The sequence below is a fragment of the Choloepus didactylus genome, chromosome 2 (genome assembly GCF_015220235.1).
Source record: "Choloepus didactylus isolate mChoDid1 chromosome 2, mChoDid1.pri, whole genome shotgun sequence".
Lineage (NCBI taxonomy): Eukaryota > Metazoa > Chordata > Mammalia > Pilosa > Megalonychidae > Choloepus > Choloepus didactylus.
Genome location: NC_051308.1, coordinates 87,823,755 through 87,847,005, shown reverse-complemented (window position 1 = coordinate 87,847,005; position 23,251 = coordinate 87,823,755). Strand labels below are relative to the sequence as shown.

General features: G+C 37.3%; 1 protein-coding gene across 1 annotated transcript in view; it reads right to left on the bottom strand.

Annotated features, from left to right (window-relative positions):
• Positions 1–23,251, bottom strand: part of COP1 (COP1 E3 ubiquitin ligase) — a 301,460-nt gene that overhangs the window by 256,876 nt on the left and 21,333 nt on the right. The window contains exon 2 of the mRNA XM_037825287.1: positions 8,647–8,706. Coding sequence (XP_037681215.1) covers positions 8,647–8,706 — 60 coding nt within the window. The remainder of the gene's footprint in view (positions 1–8,646; positions 8,707–23,251) is intronic.

The window sequence follows — 23,251 nt, the reverse complement described above, 5'->3', positions numbered from 1 at the left end:
TGTTTGATTTTTCAGGAGACCCCATTTGTCTCTTTGTTCTTTGGTTGCTCGTGCTTTGGGTGTAAGGTCTAAGAAACCACCTCCTATCACAAGATCTTTAAGATATTGCCCTACATTTCAATCTAAGAGTCTTATGGTCTTAGCATTAATCTTTAAGTCTTTGATCAATTTTGAGTTAATTTTTGTACAAGGTGTGAGATAGCGGTTCTCTTACATTCTTTTGGAAATGGATATCCAGTTCTCAAAACATCATTTGTTGAAGAGGCTTCTCTGTCCCAGTTGCTTTCGCTTGACTGCCTTATCAAAGAGCAATTGTCTGTAGATTCAAGAATCTATTGCTGAACACTGAATTCGATTCCGTTTGTTGGTATCTCTATCCTTATGCCAGTACCATGCTGTTTTGAGCACTGTAGCTTTGTAAAATGCCTCAAAGTCAGGTAGTGTGAGATCTCCCACCATATTCCTCTTTCGCAAGATATTTTTGTCTATTCAGGGCACCTGCCCTTCCAAATACATTTGGTTACTGATTTTTCTATTTCTGCAAAGTAAGTTGTTGGGATTTTAATTGGTATTGCATTAAATCTATAAATCAGTTTATGTAGAGTTCACATCTTAATTAGTCTTCCAAGTCATAAAGATGGTGTGTTCTTCCATTTTTTTGGTCCTGTTCAATTTCTTTCAGCAGTTTCTTGTAGTTTTCCTTGTATAGGTCTTTCATGGCCTTCGTTAAGTTTATTCCTAAATATTTGATTCTTTTGGTTGCTATTGTAAATGGAATTTTTTTTAAATTTCTTCTTGTTGCACATTACTTATGTATAAGAACACTACAGATTTTTGCTTGTTGATCTTGTAGCCTACCACTTTTCTGTATTCACTGATTAGCTCTAATAACTTTGCTGTCGATTTCTCTGGATTTTCTACATACAGTGAAAGTTTTACTCCTTCCTCTCCAATTTGAATACCCTTTATTTCATTTCTTGCCTAACTGCTCCTAGCTAGCACTTTCAGCACAATGTTAAATAACAATGGTGACAGTGGGCATCCCTGTCTTGTTCCTGATCTTAGAGGTAAAGCTTTCAGTCTCTCCCCATTGAGAAGGATGATAGCTGCAAGTTTTCCATATATTGCCTTTATCATACTGAGAAAATTCCCTTCTATTCCTATCCTTTGTAGTGTTTTCATCAAGAAAGGATGTTGAATTTTGTCAAACGCCTTTTCTGCATCAATCAAGATGATCATGTGGTTCTTCTGCTTTGATTTATGGATGCGGTGTATTACATTAATTGATTTTCTTATGTTGAACCAAGCTTGCATACCTGCAATAAACCCCACTTGGTCGTGGTGTATAATTCTTTTAATGTGCTGCTGGATTCGATTTGTGAGTATTTTGTTGAGAATTTTTGCAGCTACATTCATAAGAGATTGGTCTATAACTTTCTTTTTGGGTAGTATCTTTGATATTAGTATTAGGGTGATGTTGGCTTCATAGAATGAGTTGGGTAGCTTTCCCCTCTCTTTAATTTTTTTGAAGAGTTTGAGTGGCATTGGTATTAATTCTTTCTCAAATGCTTGGTAGAATTCACATGTGAAGCCATCTGGTCCTGGAATTTTCTTTTTTGGGAGCTTTTTGATGAACAACTCAATTTCCTTACTTGTGATTGGTTTGTTGAGATCACCTATTTCTTCTCAGGTCAATTTGTTTTTTTTAAGCTTTTCTAGGAAGTTGTCCACTTCATGTAAGTTGTCTAATCTATTAGCATATAGTTGCTCATAGTATCTTCTCATTATCTCCTTTATTTCTGCAGGGTCAGTATTTATGTTTCCTTTCCCATTTCCGATTGCATTTATTTGCATTCTCTCCCTCTCTCTCTCTCTCTCTCAATTGAGTTAATGCCTCAATTTTTGCTCTCTTTTTTAATATAGGTGTTTAGGGCAATAAATTTCCCTCTCAGCACTGCCTTTGCTGCAACCCATAACTTTTGATATGTTGTGTTTTCATTGTAATTTGCCTTGCGCTATTAACTAATTTCTCTTGCAATTTCTTCCTTTACCCACTGGTTTTCTAAGAGTGTGTTGTGAATTATAGAATTTTACAATCTTCTGCCTGTTATTTATTTCCAACTTCATTCTGTTGTTATCCGAGAAAGTATTTTTTATAATATCAATATTTTTAAATTTGTTGAGACTTGCTTTGTGACCCAATATGTGGTATATCCTTGAGAATGTTCCATGAGCTTTTAAGAAAAACGTGTATCCTGCTGTTGTGGGGTGTAGTGTTCTATCTATTGATAAGAGCGGTGTATTGCAGCCTCCAACTATTACTGTGGAGTTATGTACTTCTCCTTTCAGTGTTCTCAGTGTTTGCCTCATGAATTTTGGGGCACTCTGGCTTGAAGCATAAATATTTATCATTGTTATGTTTCCTTGATGAATTGACCCTTTTATTAATATACAGTGTCCTTCTTTGTCTCTTTTAATTGTTTTACTTTTGAAGTCTACTTTGTCTGATATTAATAAAGCTACTCCTGCTTTTTTTCTGGTTGCTGTTTGCATGAAATATCTTTTTTCAACTTTTCACTTTCAGCCTATTTTTGTCTAAAGTGAGTTTCTTGTAAACAGCATATAGATGGGTCCTGTTTTTTAATCCATTCTGCCAGTCTGTGTCTTTTTATTGGGGAGTTTAATCCATTAACATTTAGCGTTATTATTGTAAGGGCAGTACTTTCTTCCACCATTTTCTCTTTTGGATTTTATATGTCATGTCTTATTTTTCCCTCTCTCTCTTTCTACCATTCCTGATAATCTTCATTTCTACACTCTTCTCCAATCTTCTTTCTCATGTCTTTTCCTTTCAGCCTGTAGCACCCCCTTTAGTATTTCTTATACTGCCGACCTCATATTCACAAACTCTCTCAGTGTCTGTCTGAAAATATTTTAATCTCTCCCTCATTTTTGAAGGACAGTTTTGCTGGATATAGAATTTTTGGTTGGTAGTTCTTCTCTTTCAGTATCTTAAATATATCATACCACTGTCTTCTTACCTCCACGGTTTCTGCGGAGAAATCTGTACATTGTCTTATCGAGCTTCCCTTATACATAATGGATTGCTTTTCTCTTGCTGCTTTCAGGTATCTTTGTCTTTGACATTGGACAATATGATCAGTAAGTGTCATGGAGTAGGTCTACTGGGGTCTGTTTGGTTTGGGGTGAGCTGTACTTCTTGAAACTGTAATTTTCTGTCTTTCATAAGAGTTGGGAAATTTTCAGTGTTATTTCTTCTATTATTCTTTCTGCCCCCTTTCCCCTCTCTTCTCCCTCGTGACACCCATAACATGTATATTTGTGTGCTTCATGTTGTCACTCAGCTCCCTAAGACCCTGCTTGTATTTTTCCCTTCTTTTCACCATCTGTTCTTTTGTGTGTATGAATTCAAATGTCTGGTCTTCCAATGCACTGATCCTTTCTTCTGTCTGTTCAAATCTACTGTTGTATCCCTCCATTGTCTTTTTCATCTCCTCCATTATGCCCTTCATTCCTGTAAGTTCTGCTATTTGTTTTTTCAAGTTTATGAATTCTTCTTTACGGTAATCCAGTGTCTTCCTTATATCCTTCATCTCTTTTGCTGTATCTTCCCTCAGTTCACTGACTGATTTTTTAATTGATTTAGGAGATGTGTTTGAACATCTTTAATTAGTTCTTCCTTCAGTTCACTGGATTGATCTAGCATTAGTTGTCTCAACTCCTGTATCTCGGTTGAACTATTAGTTCCTTTGGTTGGTCAATATTTTCACATTTCCTAGTAGGGCTCATTATCTTGAGCTGTCTAGGCATCTGACTTTCTCTTGATTAGTTTATGTTGGAGCTCATTTTCTCTCTTTTACCTAGGGTTTTCTTGTTGGTTGGCTTTGTTCTCTAACCTCTGGTGTTTAGTTCAGCTTATTCTAGGCCTCTAACTTAGGTTCTATTCAGTTGATAGGAGTTTTTCACCTCTTGTTTTCTGTTTCTTGCCTTGCCTTTAAGTACCCTTTTTGTGTGAGAGTCTCCTCAGAGATGGTCAACCCCAGTCAGGTTTTCCCAGTTCAGAGAGGCCCAGGTCTCAGGAGGAGCGTATGGAGTTTCCTTGAGAATGAGACCCTCCTGTGAAGCCTCTAGGCTCGGTGCCTTTCCTATGCTGTCCAACAGGTGGCACTTGTCAACCCGCAGCTCCCCAACCTGTGTGAGGAGGTATGGAGCCTTTAGTTCTCCAGGTGACCCTGGCCCTGTTCGGGGCATGGTGACTGAAGCTGGTTTCTGAATTCCAGCCCCTGGGATCTGAGTTCCCCAGAAGAGGGCTGCCACTAGAGCTGGGCCATGTCCCCCTTTTCTTAGGAAGTTATGGTCTTTGGCGAATTTTCTCTGCCACGAGAGTTATTGCTTTGTCTCTCAGAGCTATCTTAGCTCTGCTCTTGCCTAGGCCCAAACTGCAAGTCTTTGAGGCATTCTGTAATGGGCTTCTTAGAACAGTTATTTTAAAAAAAAAGGAAAAGAAAAAAAAAAAAGAAAAAGAAGGGCCCAGTATGGACTATTCACAGTCCTTGCAGTTCTGATGGGCTACTGAAATGCTAAAAGACAAGGAGTTGAGAGTGATTAAGGAAGAATAAAGAAAGCAAAGAAACAGGCTTTTCAGAGAAGTGATTTGGATTTTCATTTGCATATGCATCTGATTCTGTTTGAGCCCAGCCCGTCTCTGTATTATGTTCACCCCAGCTCCAAAAGTCTCTGTTTTCATTTTTGAGGTTGTTTTTTTTTTTTTTTTTTTGCTGTTTTTGCTAGCCCTATCTCCTCTATGCTGGGCTGACTGCTCCCAGATTCTCTGATGTCTGGTCTCAGTTTATCTATGGCTGGAGTTTTTGTCTGAATTTGTTAATCAGTGCTGCCACTGCAGTTCTCCCTCCCGGTTCCTAGCATTGAAGGCCCCTCCTCCCTCAGGATTGTGTCTGGCAGGGAGGGGCACAGGATCCCTGGCCTCGAGAAATTAACAGATTTCACTGATCTCAGCGGTTCCACCCATTCGTGAATGTTGTATGAAGTATGCCCAAACTCAAATTCCCCTGCAGTGTCCATACCACACAGTTCCTGGCTTTCTACCAACTGCCCCAGAGGAGTAACTAAAACCTACACCCATCACTCTGCCATCTTGCCCCACCTCCTAAGCCTAAACTTTTAAATGGGGGGACGAGGGGTGCTATTTATGAAATCAGTGGCACTTTCCAACTATGACCTAAAGATATACCATAGAGATTATCAGACTCATTGAAAAGGTCAGGCATATCCAGTTATAACATCAGTCAGTAATTTGTTTTACTTCACAAGAGAGTGAAGCAAGATTACTGAACTCATTAAGTAGACTCTCCAGAGTCTTTTTTAAAATGCCACACTGATTTTATAAATTAGAGGAGGACAATGAGGAAAAGAAAAAGCCCCACTTTACAATCTTGTTTAACATTTCAACACTTTCTAATCTATGAAAGAAAAAAGAGGAGGAAGTGAAGGAGAAGGAAGAGAGGATGGGTAAGGGAAAGCAGAGAAAGAGAAGAGGAGGGGAGAGGAGGAGCAAAGAGTGGAGGCAGCAGGAGGAGCAGCATCAGCAAACACAGACTGAGTGACCTGACAAAAGTTAGACAAATTTTACAGCAAGAACCAGCTCCTTAAGAACTTTAAGAGCTTGCTCTTTTAGCTTTAGATCAGTGGTTTTTAACCAAGGGCAATTTTATCCCCAAGAGGATATTTTGCAGTGCTTGGAGGCATTTTTGCTTGCCATAATTGGAGAGGAGTGATTTGCTACTTGGTTGAGGTCTGGTGCTGATAAACAACCTACAGTGCACAGGACAGCCCCCACAACAATGAATTATCTGGCCTAATACATCAATAGTGCCAAAGTTAAGAAACTCTGCTTTAGATCATTCAGTTTTCCAAAATAATCAAAATCTAAAATCTTAGAGGCAAACAAATGGTTTCCCATGGAATACTAAGGTGCTGGATCAAGTTATAAAGCAAAGAGAACATTACTGCTAAACAATCAGGCTGAAAAGACCTAGACCATAAATATATCAGCCTAAACATAAGACCCACAAGACCAGAACTTCATCAGCAATAGAGCATAAAGTGATTCATGAATCATAATAATATGTCAATGCAATGATACACCTGGAAATAAAAATTATTCAAGAAAGTAAGATAACTTTTAAATAGACTGGCAAAAAGATGATGAAAGAGTACACAATCATTCCTCACCAGTGACAACTTCTGAAGAGGTGGGCAAGAAAGGCTAGTAAAAGGAAACTCATGCTTTTTTTAGCCATGAATACACACTGCTTTTATCATTTTAATGTTTTTATTTTGATAAAGAAAGTAGATAATGCAAGCTAAGAAAGTGACTGTGACTACAAATTTCTTAAATGACTGGCAGACTGGTTATATCTATCAATGGAGCATTACACTCCAAATCAAACTAAAGGACTTACAGGCTGGAATTTACACCCAATACTCTTCATTAGTAAGGGATAAACACATGCCAGATATCACATACAACTTCAGTATAAAATTATGGAAATAACTTCAATATGAAACAGAATATAAGGACTATTAGAAGACAACTGAAATACTAAAGCTAAAATAATATGCTAACAGAATAGCTAAATAATTTATGAAGATTGGTTGCAAACAGGATACACAATCTCCAATCAAAAAAACAAACAAACAAAAAAATTAAAAACACACAAATAAATGTGGCATGACATAATCTAAAGAGATGAGCAAAAGAAGAGAACAGCCACCATGACTTCAGCTTATTATCTTTCTTTTTATGGTCAAGTAGAAAGGTAACAAGCTGAAATCACAGTGGCTGAGAGATCCCAAATAGAGTCAAGAGGCAGTTTCTCTTATGCAAGCTCCAGCTAGACATCCCAAATACCTAGTTTCTACCTGAGATTCTATAAAAGAGTCACTAAGTTTTATCTTTCAGAAACTAAAATCCACCAGTGTTTCTATACCAGACAAGTCCTAAAACCCAGAAGCAACAGCCTTTTTAAGATCAACAATCAGATGCAACCCCCTTCCCCATACTGTCGACACTTCCTTTAATATGAACAAGTTAGGGTACTCACCACCTAGACACCCCTGAAGATGGAAAAAGAGATTAATTGATAGGAAGGAGTAGCAACAAACTAGATAAGATTTAACAAAGGTTTATGAATACTGAAACTTTATATAATTACATATATATGTTTTGAATGCTGGGGTGTTGGAATGGCTAGAAGGAGGTAAATGACATGGTAGAACCGAAGCCAACAGCATCCTTTGGGATTTGCTCTATAGCTGCTCATTGAACTGTGCCTTGAAGTTCTTTACCTTTCTGCATATGCCTTGTATTGCATAGTAGGGAAGGGACTGAGACTGTGGAACTGTAACCCATAACAACTTTTAAAATTACCTATGTAACTGCTTACTGAGCTGTACATCGCGACTTGACACCTTTCTGTATGTATGTTATATTTTACAACAATGGAAATGGCTGAAATTGTGGAACTGTGACCAATGGCATTCTTTGAAATTTGCTAGAAACTTGTGAAATTGTACTTTGAAAGTTATCACTGTTGTGTATATACATTAAAGGTCATAATAAAAAAATTAAAAAATTAAAAAAATTAATCAGTGGATTCAGAGATGGGAAAAAAAAAAAAGAGAACAACACTTTTTAGTCCTCTATATCCTTTCCCATGTCCTTCTCAGCCTACTTCATACTGCTTGCTGCCTATCCTCATAAGTGAATAAGTAATGCTTCATGCCTCATTCTGGTTGCCCAGGACCTCCTACTGCAGTATCCACAATCATACCTAATTTTTGAAAACAGAAAAGCTCTTAATTAACAATTAATCAACTCAATTTTTCGCTGCCCTCCCCACTACGTGGCACATGACTCCAAAGGGTGTAAATCTCCCTGGCAACGTGGGACATGACTCCCAGGGATAAGTCTGGACCTGGCATCATAGGATTGAGAAAGACTTCTTGACCAAAAGGGGGAAGACAAATGAAACAAAGTAAAGTTTTAGGGGCTGAGAGATTTAAAATGGGGTCAAGAGGTCATTCTGGATGTTATCAATATCCCTTTTTAGTTTTCAGCGTATTCAAACAGCTAGAAGGAAATTCCTCAAACTGTTGAACTGCAAACCAGGAGCCTTCTTTCTTGAAGACGAATGTATAACTGTATAGCTCATACGGTGTGACTGTGTGATCGTAGAAAACTTTATGACTCACACTCCCTTTATCCAGTGTATGGACAGATGAGTAGAAAAATGGTGACAAAAAGTAAATGAATAGTAGAGGGATGGGCTGTTTTGGGTGCTCCTTTTTATATTTACTTTATTCTTATTTTTTACTATTTTTTATTTTTTTGGGAGTAATTAAAATGTTCAAAAATTGACTGTGGTGATAAATGGACAACTGTATGATGAGACTGAACAATTCATTGTACACTTTGGATGACTGTATGGTATGTGACTATATCTCAATAAAATTGCAAGAAAAAAGAAACTTACCTTCTCACTGGCTACATTTACATATTAGTTTAAAATTGACAAAAGATTATTCCACTGAATAAAATCTTACCAAAAACTGTGGCCGCATTTTGTCATATATGCTTCCTCAATCATATCAAAGCAGATGGGGCTAAAAAAATAGAAAAAAATAATTGATTATTTTTTTAAGCAGAGTGATTACAAACTGGAAAAGCCCAACAACAATACCAATAAAATCATTTCAAAGCATGGTCAACAGCTGAGTCATTAAACATTCTATCAATGACAGACAAAATTTCTATTGAAATGAACTTTTGGGGATTGATGGTAAAATGGCAATTTGTTCATGATGACTCTAAGGACCATCAAGCTCTAAAATAAATTAAAATATTAATTAAAATATCTTAACTAAGCCTATAATGTATAATGGTGCAGTGCAGTCACCAATAATAGTGCAATCCAGTCACCAGAGCCTTTAAGAAAGTTCTACCATCTTCTTCCATCAAACTTACGCAAAAGCACCTACTCAGACCTGCTAATCTAAACTCTTTTCTTTCCTATACCAAAGAAAACTAATTCCTAAGTTTACAATTACAATTAAAGTTTTATTGTTAATACCTCCCCTAGTCGATGATGATAATGACTGATGATGATAGTTAATACCTAAACAGCATAAACCACTGGCAAATGCTAATCCTTTAATCCTTCTAACACAATAAGGCAATTATATCTATTATTATGTCCATTTAATGCTGTCAGAGTAACACAGCTAGGAAGTAACAAAGCCAGTTGCATGTTCCTAACCACTATGCATACTGATTCCCAATATTATGTAAGTTAAACACCAATTCTAACCCTCTTCTCTTGTTTTCCTGTAGAGCTCAGAAGCAGAATATTCAAATTCCCAGCGTTTTCTGCACTAGGCTTGGCCACATGACATAGCTCTGGCCAAGGAAATACAGGCATCAGTTCCTTAGTGGACACTGTCTAAAAGAACAAAAATACAAAGCCTTGTAAAAAGAGATTTCCCTTTATCATTCCTTTGTCTTCCTTCCTGAAACTCTGATGCAGTGCTTAGAGATATGGCAGTCATCCTGTGATCGTGAAGACAAAAACCATAAACTAAGATGGTTATATCTCTGGTTCCTTGATGACTTGATCCTTGAGCAGCTGCACTGGATTTCCTAGACTGCCTACATTTGGACTCCCCATTACACAAGAAAAGTTCACTTGCTTAAGCCAGTGTTTCTCAAGTTTTCTGATACTGGCATACAAATCAATTCTTATTCATAACAATGACACAAAGGCACAAACTGTAAATGAAAATTCACTCATTCCTTTAAGAAAGATTTACTGAGCATAAGCACTATCTTAGAATGTGAGAATATAAGGTCTAATGCAAAGTCACACATGTTAGAGATAATTACAACAAGAGAAAAAAATGCATGAGAATAAGAGGATACACTGGATGCAATGGAACCCATAAGACAACTGAGATTTAGGAATGGGAGGAAGGGGAAGGGGCAGAGAAGAACTAACAATCAATTCATTATTAGGAATTAGGATATTTTAATGTTCAAGGGTCTTCAAGTATGTCATTGCTAAGGCACACAGCTCTATGCAAAAAGAAAACAGCAGCACCACAATCACATGGTGTGGTGAGTTAAAGGGGTCTTTGTGGAATTAGAAACAGGAACACTCTTTTACAGTCCCATAAGAGGAGAGAGTAGAATGTGAACTGGATTTCAGGCCTAAATTCCTCCTGTGCACACACAACCATGAAGTGCACAACCTGAATAAGGCAGGTATACAGCCTTAGCTGCAAGTCCCCACATTTACCTGCCAAGATTTTAAAATGGAAAAAAAATATCCTTGGCAAATTTCCGTGTCACAATAGCAGCAGAATAACCACAAACACCTCTCTACTCTTCCTCCTGGAACTTATTAAAATGACAAGTAAATGACTAAAAGAGCTATACAGTCACAACAATGAAGAGAAGAGGAATGGAATTATTAGTGATCAAGTATTTCAACAAATTCCCACAAGATGGAAAGCAGATACAAAAAGTACAATGAAGCTGGAGAAAGTCAGAGAACAGAGTAAACATGGAAAGGGATAAAACCAAAATGAAAGCCAATATGCCCCACATAACCCTAAGGAGGCTCAATATTTGGCAATGCTTAGTATGAGAAAAGGAAGGACTGAAACATGACTGAAGACAGGAAAACTAATCATAATCCTGAATATGAATAGAGGCAGCATGATTCAAACAAAGAGTTGCTCATGGACCAGTGGCCACTCCAAGAATTGTGTGTTAGCCTCTGAAGAGATAAGTACAGAAAAAAGTTTAGAACCTTCACTTTCTATAGTAATTTGACAGAATGTTATTGAATCTAATTTTTTAAAATCATGTGTTGTCTTTCTGTATTTCACTTTTTATAAATTCATTTTCATAATTTCTTTCTAAAATATCAATCTACAACAGAAAAAAACTGAAGAAATAAAAACCCCAGAGATAATCTGAGAAGCACTGGAAAAGAAGATCCTAATCTCCTCCTGCCTCTCTCAAAACAGCCTGTAGCAGTTTGAGAAGCACTGATAAAGAAGACCCTAATCTCCTCCTGCCTTGTTCAAAATAGCCTATAGCCAAGCATCTACACATTAACCCCTAGACTGGTGGCATAAGAAAGCTAAACTTTCATTTATCATATCAAGCACAAGCTACAAATCAAGAAATACTAATGTATCATTTTATGAAATGGCAGTAATATAGTATAAAGGTAAATAATACAAGTAGTGAAGTCATGATGCCTGTATTAAATCCTAGCCCTATCATTTACTAACTGTACAATCTTGATCAATTACTTCATCTCCCTGTGCCACAGTTTCCTCATCTGTGAAAATACAGTGATAAAAACAGTGTCAAATTCATAGAATAATTAAATTGAGGGGAAAAAAAATTCTGTTAAAGTACTTACAACAGCAGCAAGCACTAATAAAGCACTCAAATGTTAGGAATTTTTATTATTATTCCTAGCAGAAGAAACATAGGATTAAAGGGATTGCTTCTTAGGGAAAAGACAATCTTGGGATTGTTTAAAGTGGAAGCTGTGTTGCTTTTAATTTTAAGGTACTCCATCTATATTAATTAAGGTTCTCTAGGGAAACAGAACCTACAAGAGATATTAGTAAACATAAGATTTTATAAGTGTCTCATGCAACTGTGGGTATGCAAGAGTCCAAATTCCATAGGACAGGCAGCAAACTGGCAACTATGATGAAGTTGTTAGATGAACTCCTCAGGAGACACTAGCTTGCTGAAGAAGTGAAGGTCCTCTCTTTCTGTCTTAAAAGTCTTCAACTGATTGGATTAAATCCAGCTGACTGCATACTCTCATTGCAGAAGACACATCTTTTGTTAATGTAATAAGTCAAGGAGTAGTCAATAGACTGGTAATTTAATAAACCAGCCTTCTACTTTATTAAACAGTCACAAACATCCTTGCAGTAACCATTAGACCAGTGCTTGCTTGACCAGATACCGGGACATCATCACCTTGCCAAATGGACACATAAACCTAACCATTACAGTCCACCCCCTGTCAACCTGACAGTTACACACATCACCTTAAACCATACTTTATCTCTCAGTAGAGCATAATAACAGACATATATTTTGCCTAACATACTCAGCTGTCCTGCTTACAACCAGAAACACACTAAATCTCTCCAGAATAGCGTGCAAGTCCTTGGGTGACAATGACTCTTAAATTTGATTTCCTTTATCTTAAATACTGCAAAATGAACAATACAGCTTATGTCATATGATAAGGGGATAAGATAGAGAAGAAAACAAAGACATTTGCTTTACAGACAAATACAAATACACTCATAACAAAACAAGGAGGAAATATTCATGGCATCATAGTCCTTGTTTCTGAAACTGGTCATTGGTTGTAGTTCATATTTATCACTACCTTCTTCCACTACCCATTCCATATTCCCTTTAACCTCAGCAAGCACTTCAGCTGGCCGCGGTTCTCCGCCTGCTGGGTGACCCAAACCTTCATTCCTGAAATTTCTGGATCATTGGTAGTCCTGCCTGGGTTGGGCTGTTGCAGCTTTCCAGGAAAACTGTATTCCAGGAAAACTTCTTTACCTCCATTGTGTAGCTGCAGTGCTATTTCTCCTTTATAGTCAGGATCAATCACCCCAGCCAGTACAGTAATCCCCTTCCTTGCCTGTTGATTCAGAGGCATAAGAAGCCCAAAGTGGCCAGGTTGCAATCTTACCTTCCAGTTCAATGGAATTATTGTTGTGTCTCATGGTGGAAACACTCCTCCTTTTGGAACTAAGACTTATAGACTTGTAGAGCTTAAGGCTGCAGGACAGGAAGCAAAAATTTTCCTAGTGGATCACTAGGAGTGATAGTGAGAGGTGCCACTTGTGTTTTTGTAATTCAAGTTAGACATTTATTCACTTGACCTAGAATTCTTCAGCTTATACAGATCAAAAAAGAATTTAATAGACTGCCCACCTATTTTACTTCTAGGTACTCCATGATCTACTAGCCAATGCCATACGTCTCTAGCAGGTCAGATTATTCTGACTGCTGCTTTGAGCTTGTTTTCCATTACAGTAGCCACATCCACCTTGTCTTTGGCGATTAATTGCTGCCACATGTCTTCTGCCAACTCAAGATACGATTATCCCCATTTTGTTTAAGGATTCCAGTTCAGTGACAGCAGTTCCCACAGTAATATCTGACCTACAGAGAAGGGTGGCAACAGAGCTCTTCAGGAATGAGGGAGCTAGTCTTACAAATTTATTCCTCACAGTCCTGGTAATAGGTGTGTCCTCTGGAAATTCCAGGGGTGTATGAGCACATCTTCCATGATAAATCCACTCTAACATTCCAGTCTCTCTAAGCCTTTGAATCCTCTCCTCTACATTATACCAGGGCAGTTCTAGCATTTCAACCTCAGGTAATGTAGGCTACCTTTTGATCCCTGTTTCAGCCAATCACCCAAACAAACTCTTAACGCCCTGGAGCTACAACACTGAATGCAGACTCTCTGCTTAGTGGGCCAATATCATTAAATTCAGCCTAATCCAACGTTATATTCTTTCTACCATTATCCCACACCCTTAATATCCATTGCCACACATAGTCCCCTAATTTCTCTCCGTAAAAATTGGAAGACACATGCAGTTCTTTTGGAGTACAGCATACTTTCTCATGGGTCACACTTTGTACCTCACCCTTCAGGGCCTCTTGGGACTTTAGCCTAGTTATAGGTCTTGAAGTAAAGACTGGAGGTGGGGATGGGTCATGAAAAGAATTTTAAAGTATCCCTCAAGCCATTTACCTCAGGACATTCCATTGCAGTTTCATCTCCTGAAACAGGAGTAAACTCTACAGATAGAGGAGTGAGGGCTGCTTTCTCAGGGGAGGTGATTATAGGTTTAGCAAGCCCTGAAGGGTTAATCTCTTTAGGTGGAAGGTGGATGGCAGGCTCCTCAGGGCAGAATGGAGGTTGGGAAGCTGGTTTCTCAAAGCAGGCTGGAGGTTGAGTAGCTGTCTTCTCAGGGCAGACTAGAGGGTGGTGCTATTTCCTCAGGGCAGACCATTACAGGTATATCTAGCAAAGACTCAGCAGAATCCAGGGTTCCAATGTCTTCACTGTCATTATTATCAATCCATATATCCCCATCCCAAGTTTCAGGATCCCATTCTTTTCCAATCAATTCCTTACTTTAACAGCAGAACCTTGTGAGGTTGAGATTTTAGATTATGTTGTAAATCTGCTACTCATACAATGAGACTCTGCATCTGGTTTTCAGAAATCTCAAGTCTGCAGCCACAGGAAATAAGATTTTGTTTCAGGTCACACACAGAAACCTTCACATCTGTCACTGGTTTTCAGTTTCAAATTTGAAGCCTTTAGTTCATCCCTTTCTCTCATAACTTTATCCAGTGTATCTAAGAGCAAACAGTCAACATCATTATACCTCTTAACTCCACAAAACTCTGTTAAGGTGTAAAAAACACTGTCACCCAGAGCTTTGCTTCATCCAAGAGTATCATTAGGAGAATCATATGGAGTCATTAGTGCCTTTGAATCTAATCAGAGGAGAAAACTAATTGCAAAAACTCACTTTAAGATTCTGTTTCTCAAGAATCATTCCTGGTACCAAGTTGTATTAGTTAGGGTTCTCCAGGGAAACAGCACAAGATATATATGTAAATATAAGACTTTATAAAAGTGTCTCACACAACTGTGGAGGTGCACGAGTCCAAATTCCATAGGGCAGGATGAATGAGTCAAAATTCCACAGGGGAGGCAACAAACTGGCAACTTCGGTGAAGGTATTCAATGAAATCCTCAGGAAAGGCTGGCTTGCCGAAGAAGATGTGATGGTCCTCTCTTTCTCCCTTAAAAGTCTTCAACTGATTGGATTAAATCCAGTTGACTGAATTCTCTCATTGCGGAAGACATGCCCTTCACTGATGTAATCAGTCACAGGTGAAGTCAACTGACTGACAATTTAAAAAACCAGTCTTCTGGTTTATTAAGTAGCCACAAAATGCCCTTGCAGTAATGATTAAGCCAGTGCTTGCTTGATCAGACACACTGCACACTATTACCTGGTCAAGTTGACACAGGAACCTATCCATCACACCATTCTAATTCTATTTTCTTAACCATATATTACTTTGATTTAAAGACAGACAGACAGACAGGTAGATAGATATATAAAAATTTACCCCTGGATGAAACCCCAATAATGATTAAATTCTAAAACTCAAAAACATTCTTCCCTGTGAATAGACAACTGCAGATAGCTAAACTTTCTATCACTGAAAGTCTAGATATTAACATACCAACCTCTTACATGGCACATCTAATAAAACATTTTTAAATTGGGGGGATTAGGAAAGAGATATTTCTGGTCCCGAAGCAAATATGTTAAGTCTGGGAAATAATACCATCACATCTGTTTTATGTTGCCATTAAATGAAGCACAGAAGCAAGATGCTAAATTTCTTAGCTCATTCTCAGTCCAGGCTTTCAACAGTGCCATCAGTAGATATTTTAGAGCAGGTTCACAATGAATCAACAGTGAATACTTATCAACACTTTTCCAAAATATTCCAAAATTTTTAAAATATTCATTCAACAAATTATGTATTGAGTGCTGACTACATATAAGGCTCTGTTCTAGTTATTAGGGATAACAGATGTGATCACAAAAACAAAAATCCCTTCATAACACTTACAGACTAACAGAAGAGACCAACAATAAACAAGATAAATAAGAAAGACCTTATACAGTAAGGTTAGATAGTGACACTAGAGAGAAAAATTTCACAGAGATTTAACATCAATTACTTTCTAAAAAAGAGCACTACTTACATACCATATAATTTATTCCACCAGTACTAAAAGTTGTAGTACACAAAATTTACCATCAGAAGAGATTAAACCAGTGGCTTTTTAAGGAATGAACTGTAGCTTTTTAACCACATTAAATGTCAAGACATCCAGGAGAAATAGAATTAAACAGAAAATAAACCTAGCCATGACATCTACAGCTGTGAGATTTTGGGCAACTAGTTTACCTACTCTAATTCATTACTGTCATTTGTTTAACTGGGATAATATCTGCATCATAGATTCACTGGACTGATTAATAAGATATCTATTAAATAGTCAGTAGAATTCTTGGTATACAATATTCAATGAAAGAAAACACAAAAAGAGATATTTTAGAATAATCCATATCTGTGATAGAAACTTAGGAAAGGTAACATCTACCCATGCCAAAAATTTCAAGGAATTTCTGTAAGAAACTGAAAGTAAATCAGAAAAGTCAAAAAAATTAAAAACTTAAGAAAGGCTGACCAACAAGACCCCTTTCTCAAGAAAGGGATGAGATATGAATTACAGAGGAGATCCTAACAAAATATCACTAACTTTTCCCAATTTTGAGGGGCAAGAAAAATACCCGAACTGTGAACAATTGATTATACACTGTGGATGACCATAGGGTATGTGAATATATCTCAGTAAAACTGAATTGGGGGGTGGGGGTAGGGGGCGGGGAGCCCAAGCTCAGAACTTATGGCTCTAGCACTTGCGTAGCTGCGTGACCTTGGATCTCAGTTCCTTTCTCTGTGAAAGTGTGATGATATGTCCATCTCTTCAGCTGTCCGTTAAGGAATACGTGACAACTTTTGTAAGGCACTAGCTCAGTGCCCAGCTCAAAGTAAAAGCTCAATAAATGTCTGCTGTTTTATTGCTATTATAAAACAAAAGAAAAAGAAAAAGAAATATACCCAAAGCAGTTTCTGGGAAAAACTGGAAAACAACCCATTTAGAACTCCTCCCAACTGTGCCAATTAAACAGCACTCAAGTAACATGAGTTAGAACACCCAAGCATAGCAAATACATGAACTGGCAGCCAGGTCAAATGCTACACAGATGCTTGGAATTTTTGTTTAATTTAAAATTACTTTATTTATCAAGTAAAAAAACATTTCCAAACAAAACAAAGCAAAGCAATGGGAAAAACAAATATCCTGAAATAACTTCATTCCTTCCAATATACTCCCACCATACCAAAAGAAAATTAACAAACCATAGTCTACACCTGAACATTCCCGTATCATTAAGATCAGCCTCAATATCTTGTCTGTTCTGATTAGATTATCATTCTCCCTTCACTAGCTGCTATCTATCTCTAGGTTCCCTAAATTCTACAACATAAGACACCTATTCTACATTTTTCACAGAGTTCACATTAGTAGTAACATATAACATCTCTCCTTTTTTGTCTGGCTTATTTCACTCAGCATTATGTCTTCAAGATTAATCCATGTTGTCATGTTTCACAACCTCATTCCTTCTTACTGCTGCGTAGTATTCCATCATGTGTATATACCACATTCTGTTTAGCTACTCATCTGATGAAGGACATTTCCATCTCATGACAACTGGGAATAATGCCACTATGAACACAGGTGTACAAATATCTGTTCATGTCATTGCTTTCAGATCCTCTGGGTAAACACCAAGAAGTGAAACTGCTGGATCGTAGGGTAACTCAACATCTAGCTTTCTGAGGAAATGCCAAACTGTCTTCCACAGTGGCTGAACCATTATAAAATCCCACCAGCAATGAATACGAGTTCCAATCCTCTTGTTCACATCCTCCCATCATTTGTAGTTTCCAGTATGTTTAATGGCAGCCATTATTACTGGTGTGAGATGATACCTCATTGTGGTCTTGATTTGCATCTCCCTAATAGCTTGCAAAGATGAACATTTTTTCACATGTTTTTTCAGCCATTTGTATTTCCGCTTCAAAGAAATGTCTTTTGCCCATTTTATAACCGGGCTGTTTGTACTACTGTCATTGAGTTGCAAGATTTATTTACATATACATGCTTGAAGTCTCTTAACAGATACATGCTTTCCAAATATTTTCTCCCATTAAGTTGGCTGACTCTTTACCTTTCTGACAAATTTCTTTGAGGTACAGAGCTTTTAATTCTGAGGAGTTCCCATTTACCTATTTTTTCTTTCGTTGCTTGTGCTTTAGGTGTAAGGTCTGAGAAGCAACATCCTAACACTAGGTCTTGAAGATGTTTCCCTACATTATCTTCTAGGACTTTGAAGGTACTGTCTCTTATATCGAGATCTTTGATCTATGCTGAGTTCATTTTTGTATAGGCTGTAGGGTAGGGGTCCTCTTTCATTTTTTTTTTTTTTTGAAAAAGATATCCGGTTCTCCCAGCCCCATTTGTTGGAGAGGCTGTTATGTCCCAGTTCAGTGGACTTGGGGGCCTTATAAAATATCAGTTGAACCTAGATCTGGAGGTCTATTTCCAAATTCTCAGCTTGATTCCATTGATCAATATGTCTATCTTTGTGCCAATACCTTCCTTTTTTGACTACTGTGGCTTTATAGCAAGCTTCAAAGTAAGGCAGTGTAAGTCCTCCCACTTCATTTTTCCTTTTTAGAATGCTTTAGCAATTCAAGGCATCTTTCCCTTCCAAATAAATTTGATAACTAGCTTTTCCAAGTCTGCAAAGTAGATTGTTGGAATTTTGATGGGAATTGCATTGAATCTATAGATCACTTTGGGTAGGATTGACATCTTAACGACATTTAACCTTCCTATCCATGAATACAGAATATCTCTCTACCTCTTTAGGACCCTTTTATTTCTTTTAGTAGACTTACGTAATTTTCTGTGTAGAGGTCTTTTACATCCTAGGCTAAGTTTCTTCCTAGATATTTAATTATTATAGTTGCTATTGAGAATGGAATCTTTTTCTTGAATGTCTCTTCAATTCTGTCATTTCTACCGTACAGGAACATTACTGACCTACATGCATTAATAATATATCCCACCACTTTGCCGAATTTGTTAGCTTAAGTAGGTGTATCATCAATTTCTCAGGGTGTTCCAGACATAAGATCATATCATATGCAAATAATGAGAGTTTTGCTTCTTCCTTTCCAATCTGGATGCCTTTTATTTCGTCTTGCCAAATTGCTCCAGCTAGAACTTCTAGCACAATATTGAACAACAGTCGTGACAGCGGGCATCCTTGTCTCGTTCCTGATCTCAGAGGGAAGGCTTTCAGTCTCTCGCCATTGAGTACTACGCTGGCTGTGGATTTTTCATATATGCCCTTTATCATACTGAGCAAGTCTCCTTCAATTCCTGCCTTTTGAAGTGTTTTTATCAAAAAAGGATGCTGGATTTTGTCAAATAGTTTTTCAGCATCTATTCTGATGATCATTTGATCTTTCCCTTCTGATTTGTTAATGCGTTGTATTACATTGATTGATTTTCTTATGTTGAACCACCCTTGCATGCCTGGGATGAACCCCACTTGCTCAGGGGGTTTTAGTGTGTCTTTGAATTTGATTTCCAAGTATTTTTTTGAGAATTCTTGTATCTATATTCATTAGGGATATTGGCCTATAGTTTTCCTTTCTTGTAGCATCTTTATCTGATTTTGGTATTAGAATGATGTTGGCTTCATAAAATGAGTTATGTAGTATTCCATTTTCTTAAATTTTTGAAAGAGTTTAAGTAGAAACAGTGTCAGTTCTTTTTGTAAAGTTTGGTAGAATTCCCTTGTAAAGCCACTGGTGTTTTATTTGTAAGAAGCTTTCTAATAACTGACGGGATCTCTTGGTGATTGGTTTGTTGAGGTATTCTATTCCTTCTCCAGTCAGTCTAGGTTGTTTATGTGTTTCCAGGAAATTATCTATTTCCTCTAAACTACCTAGTTTGTTGGCATAGTTGTTCATAGCAACCTCTTATGATTTTTTATGATTTTTCTTATTTCTTCAGGAACTAGAGTAATATCCCCCCTCTCATTTATTGTGTTATTTATTTGGGTCTTCTTTCTTTTTGACTTCGTCAGTTTAGCTAAAGGTTTGTCGATCTTGTTGATCTTCTCAACGAACCAACTTTTGGTGTTATTTAGTGTCTCTATTGTTTCTTTGTTTTCCATACCATTTATTTTGGCTTTAAGCCTTGTTATTCCTTTTCTTCTACGTGATTGAGGATTAATTTGCTGATCATTTTCTAGCTTTTTCAGTTGTCCACTTAATTCTTTGATTTTAGCTCTTTCTTCCTTTTTAATGTATGCACTTAGAGCCATAAATTTCCCCCTCAATACCACCTTTGCTGTATCCCAGAAGTTTTGATATGTTGTGTTCTCATTTTCTTACATGTCTAGATATTTAGCAATTTCTCTTGCAATTTCTTCTTTTGACCCACTGATTGTTTAGGAGTGTGGTGTTCAACCTTCAGATATTTGTGAGTATTCTGGATCTTTGATAGTTATTAATTTCTAGTTGCATTCCATTGTGGTCAGCGAATGTGTTTTGAGTAATTTACATCTTTTTTAATTTATTGCGGCTTGTTTTATGGCCCAGAATATGATCTATCCATCATGGAGAAAGTTCCATGAGTGCTACAGAAGAATGTATATCCTGGTAATTTGGGATGTAATGCTCTATATATGTCTGTTAAGTCTAATTCATTTATCATGTGTTTAGGTTCTCAATTTCCTTATTGGTCTGGCTGGATGATTTATCTATAGGAGAGAGTGTCGTATTGCAGTCTCCCACAATTATTGTGGAAACATCTATTGCTTCCTTCAGTTTTGCCAATGTTTGTCTCATGTACTTTGGAGCACCTTGGCTGTGTGCATAAACATTTATCATTGTTATTTCTTCTGGATGAAATGTCCCTTTTATTAGTGGACAGTGTCCTTCTTCTTCTCTTATAACATCCTTGGGTTTAAAGTTTATTTTATCTTTCTTTTGGCTGTAGCTTGTATGGAATATTTTTTTCCATCTGTTCACTTTCAATTTCTTTGTTTCACTAGGTCTAAAATGAGTCTCTTATAAACAACATATTGATGGTCTACATTTTTTAATCCATTCTGCCAATCTATATCTTTTAATTGAGGAGTTTAATCCATTCACATTCAATGCTATTACTGTGAAGGCAGTTCTTGAATCAGCCATCTTATCCTTTGGTTTTTATTTGTCTGATCTATTTTATCCCTCGGTGTTTTTATTTCCTTTACGGTAACCTTTGGAATTTTATACAAACCTCCAAAACATTCTATAAGTCCCCAAAACATTTTATGGAGCCCTATACAGTGGCATCAGCATAAAGAGGGAAGAAATCACAAATGGATAAATATTTAGCCAGCTAGTCTACACAGGACTACAGCTTTAGAATTAATGCAAAACTTAACTAATTCACCACTTTAGTTTTTAAGAAATAAAAGAGTGATTCACAATTGTCTCAAAAATATTTTCTTTCAATCTTGCCGATGCCTATATTTAAGTTTTGAGGCAGGCATTTTTTATTTCCATACATAGGCATGAAATGACAGCTACAGTCAACTATCAGCTCAGTCAGCTGCAATTGTTAACATTCTATCAACTGTAACATGTAACCCTAGTTTCAGAGATGTTAACGTGTAAAAGAAGGAAACGAAGTTCATCTTAGAATCATATATATATGTTTATATATATATATAACAAAGCAAGAGAGGAGCCTTGTATGAACCAATGGACAACATGATCTGAAATAAAAAAACATGATTGGCTCGCTCTGTATTTGAGAAAATATTAACTGGTAGTAGATTTACCCTCTTACTATACATACTTAGAAAACTGGAAAAAAAAATTAATGAAACTGCTTTCAGACGTAGGATACTAGGCAGGACTCAGATCCTCGAGTGAAGAGAAAAGGGTGAAGTAAACCTTATCATAGACTCAGATTTTTGCATAGAGGTACTTCATATGCCCAAGGAAGGAGAACACAGAGGGAGACCACAAGCTGAGCACCAAATTCTCATTAATAATAGTGTTCCATGTTGCCAGGGAGAACATGACTCCCGAGGAGGAATCTAGACCTGGCATCATGGAATGGAAAACATCTTCTTGACCAAAAGGAGGATGTGAAAGGAAATGAAAGAAGCTTCAGTGGCAGAGAGATTCCAAAAGGAGCCAAGAGGTCACTCTGGTGGGCCCTCTTACGCACAATATAGACAACCCTTTTCAGGTTCTAGCGAGTTGGAATAGCTAGCAGTAAGTACCTGAAACTATCAAACTACAACCCAGAACCCATGAATCTTGAAGAAGATTATATAAAAATGTAGCTTATGAGGGGTGACAATGTGATTGGGAAAGCCATATGGACCACACTCCCCTTAGAATAGTTTATTGATGGATAAGAAGGAAAATGGGGGAAGAAAAACAAACAAACAAACAAAAACAGGCATCCAGTGTCCTTTTTTACTTTAATTGCTCTTTTTCACTTTAATTTTTATTCTTGTTATTTTTGCGTGTGTGGTAATGAAGGTGTCAGGGATTGATTTTGGTGATGAATGCACAACTATGTGGTGGTACTGTGAACAACTGAATGTACGCTTTGTTTTGTATGACTGCATGGTATGTGAATATATCGCAATAAAATGAATTAAAAAAATAAACAAAAACAAAAATAATAGTGTTCAAGAAAGCTGAAGGAGATGGAATTTGGAGGGCAGGAAACCAGAGAGAAGGAAGCTACAGGGATAAAGAACTCTGGAAACCTACATAGGGTTCTCCTCAGGTCAGGATTGTTGCTGAATATTAGTCACGCATGTACACAAATATGAGTTTAAAAAGGAACAGAGATCTAGAAAACCAAAGGTATTCAATAGAGACCCCAGAAGAATCATGCTATAGTACTGGAACTAAGCTAGTTCCATTAAAAACAAAACAAAACAAAACAATGGCTATTCAAAACCCACCTGTGCTGGTTTGAATGTATTATGTCCCCCAGAAAAAGCCATATTCTTTGATGCAATCTTGTGGGGCAGACATATTAGTGGGGATTAAGTTGGAACGTTTGGATTAGGTTGTTTGCATGGAGATGTGCCCCACCCAACTTGGACAATAACTGATGGGATATTTCCGTGGAGGCATGGCCCCACCCATTCGGGGTGGACTTGATCAGTGGAGCCATATAAACCTGCTGACTCAAAGAGATGGAACTCAGTGCAGCTGTGAGTGATGTTTTGAAGAGGAGCTGCAACCAAGAGGGACACTTTGAAGAAAGCACAGGAGCTGCAGATGAGAGAGTTTGAAGAACGGCCA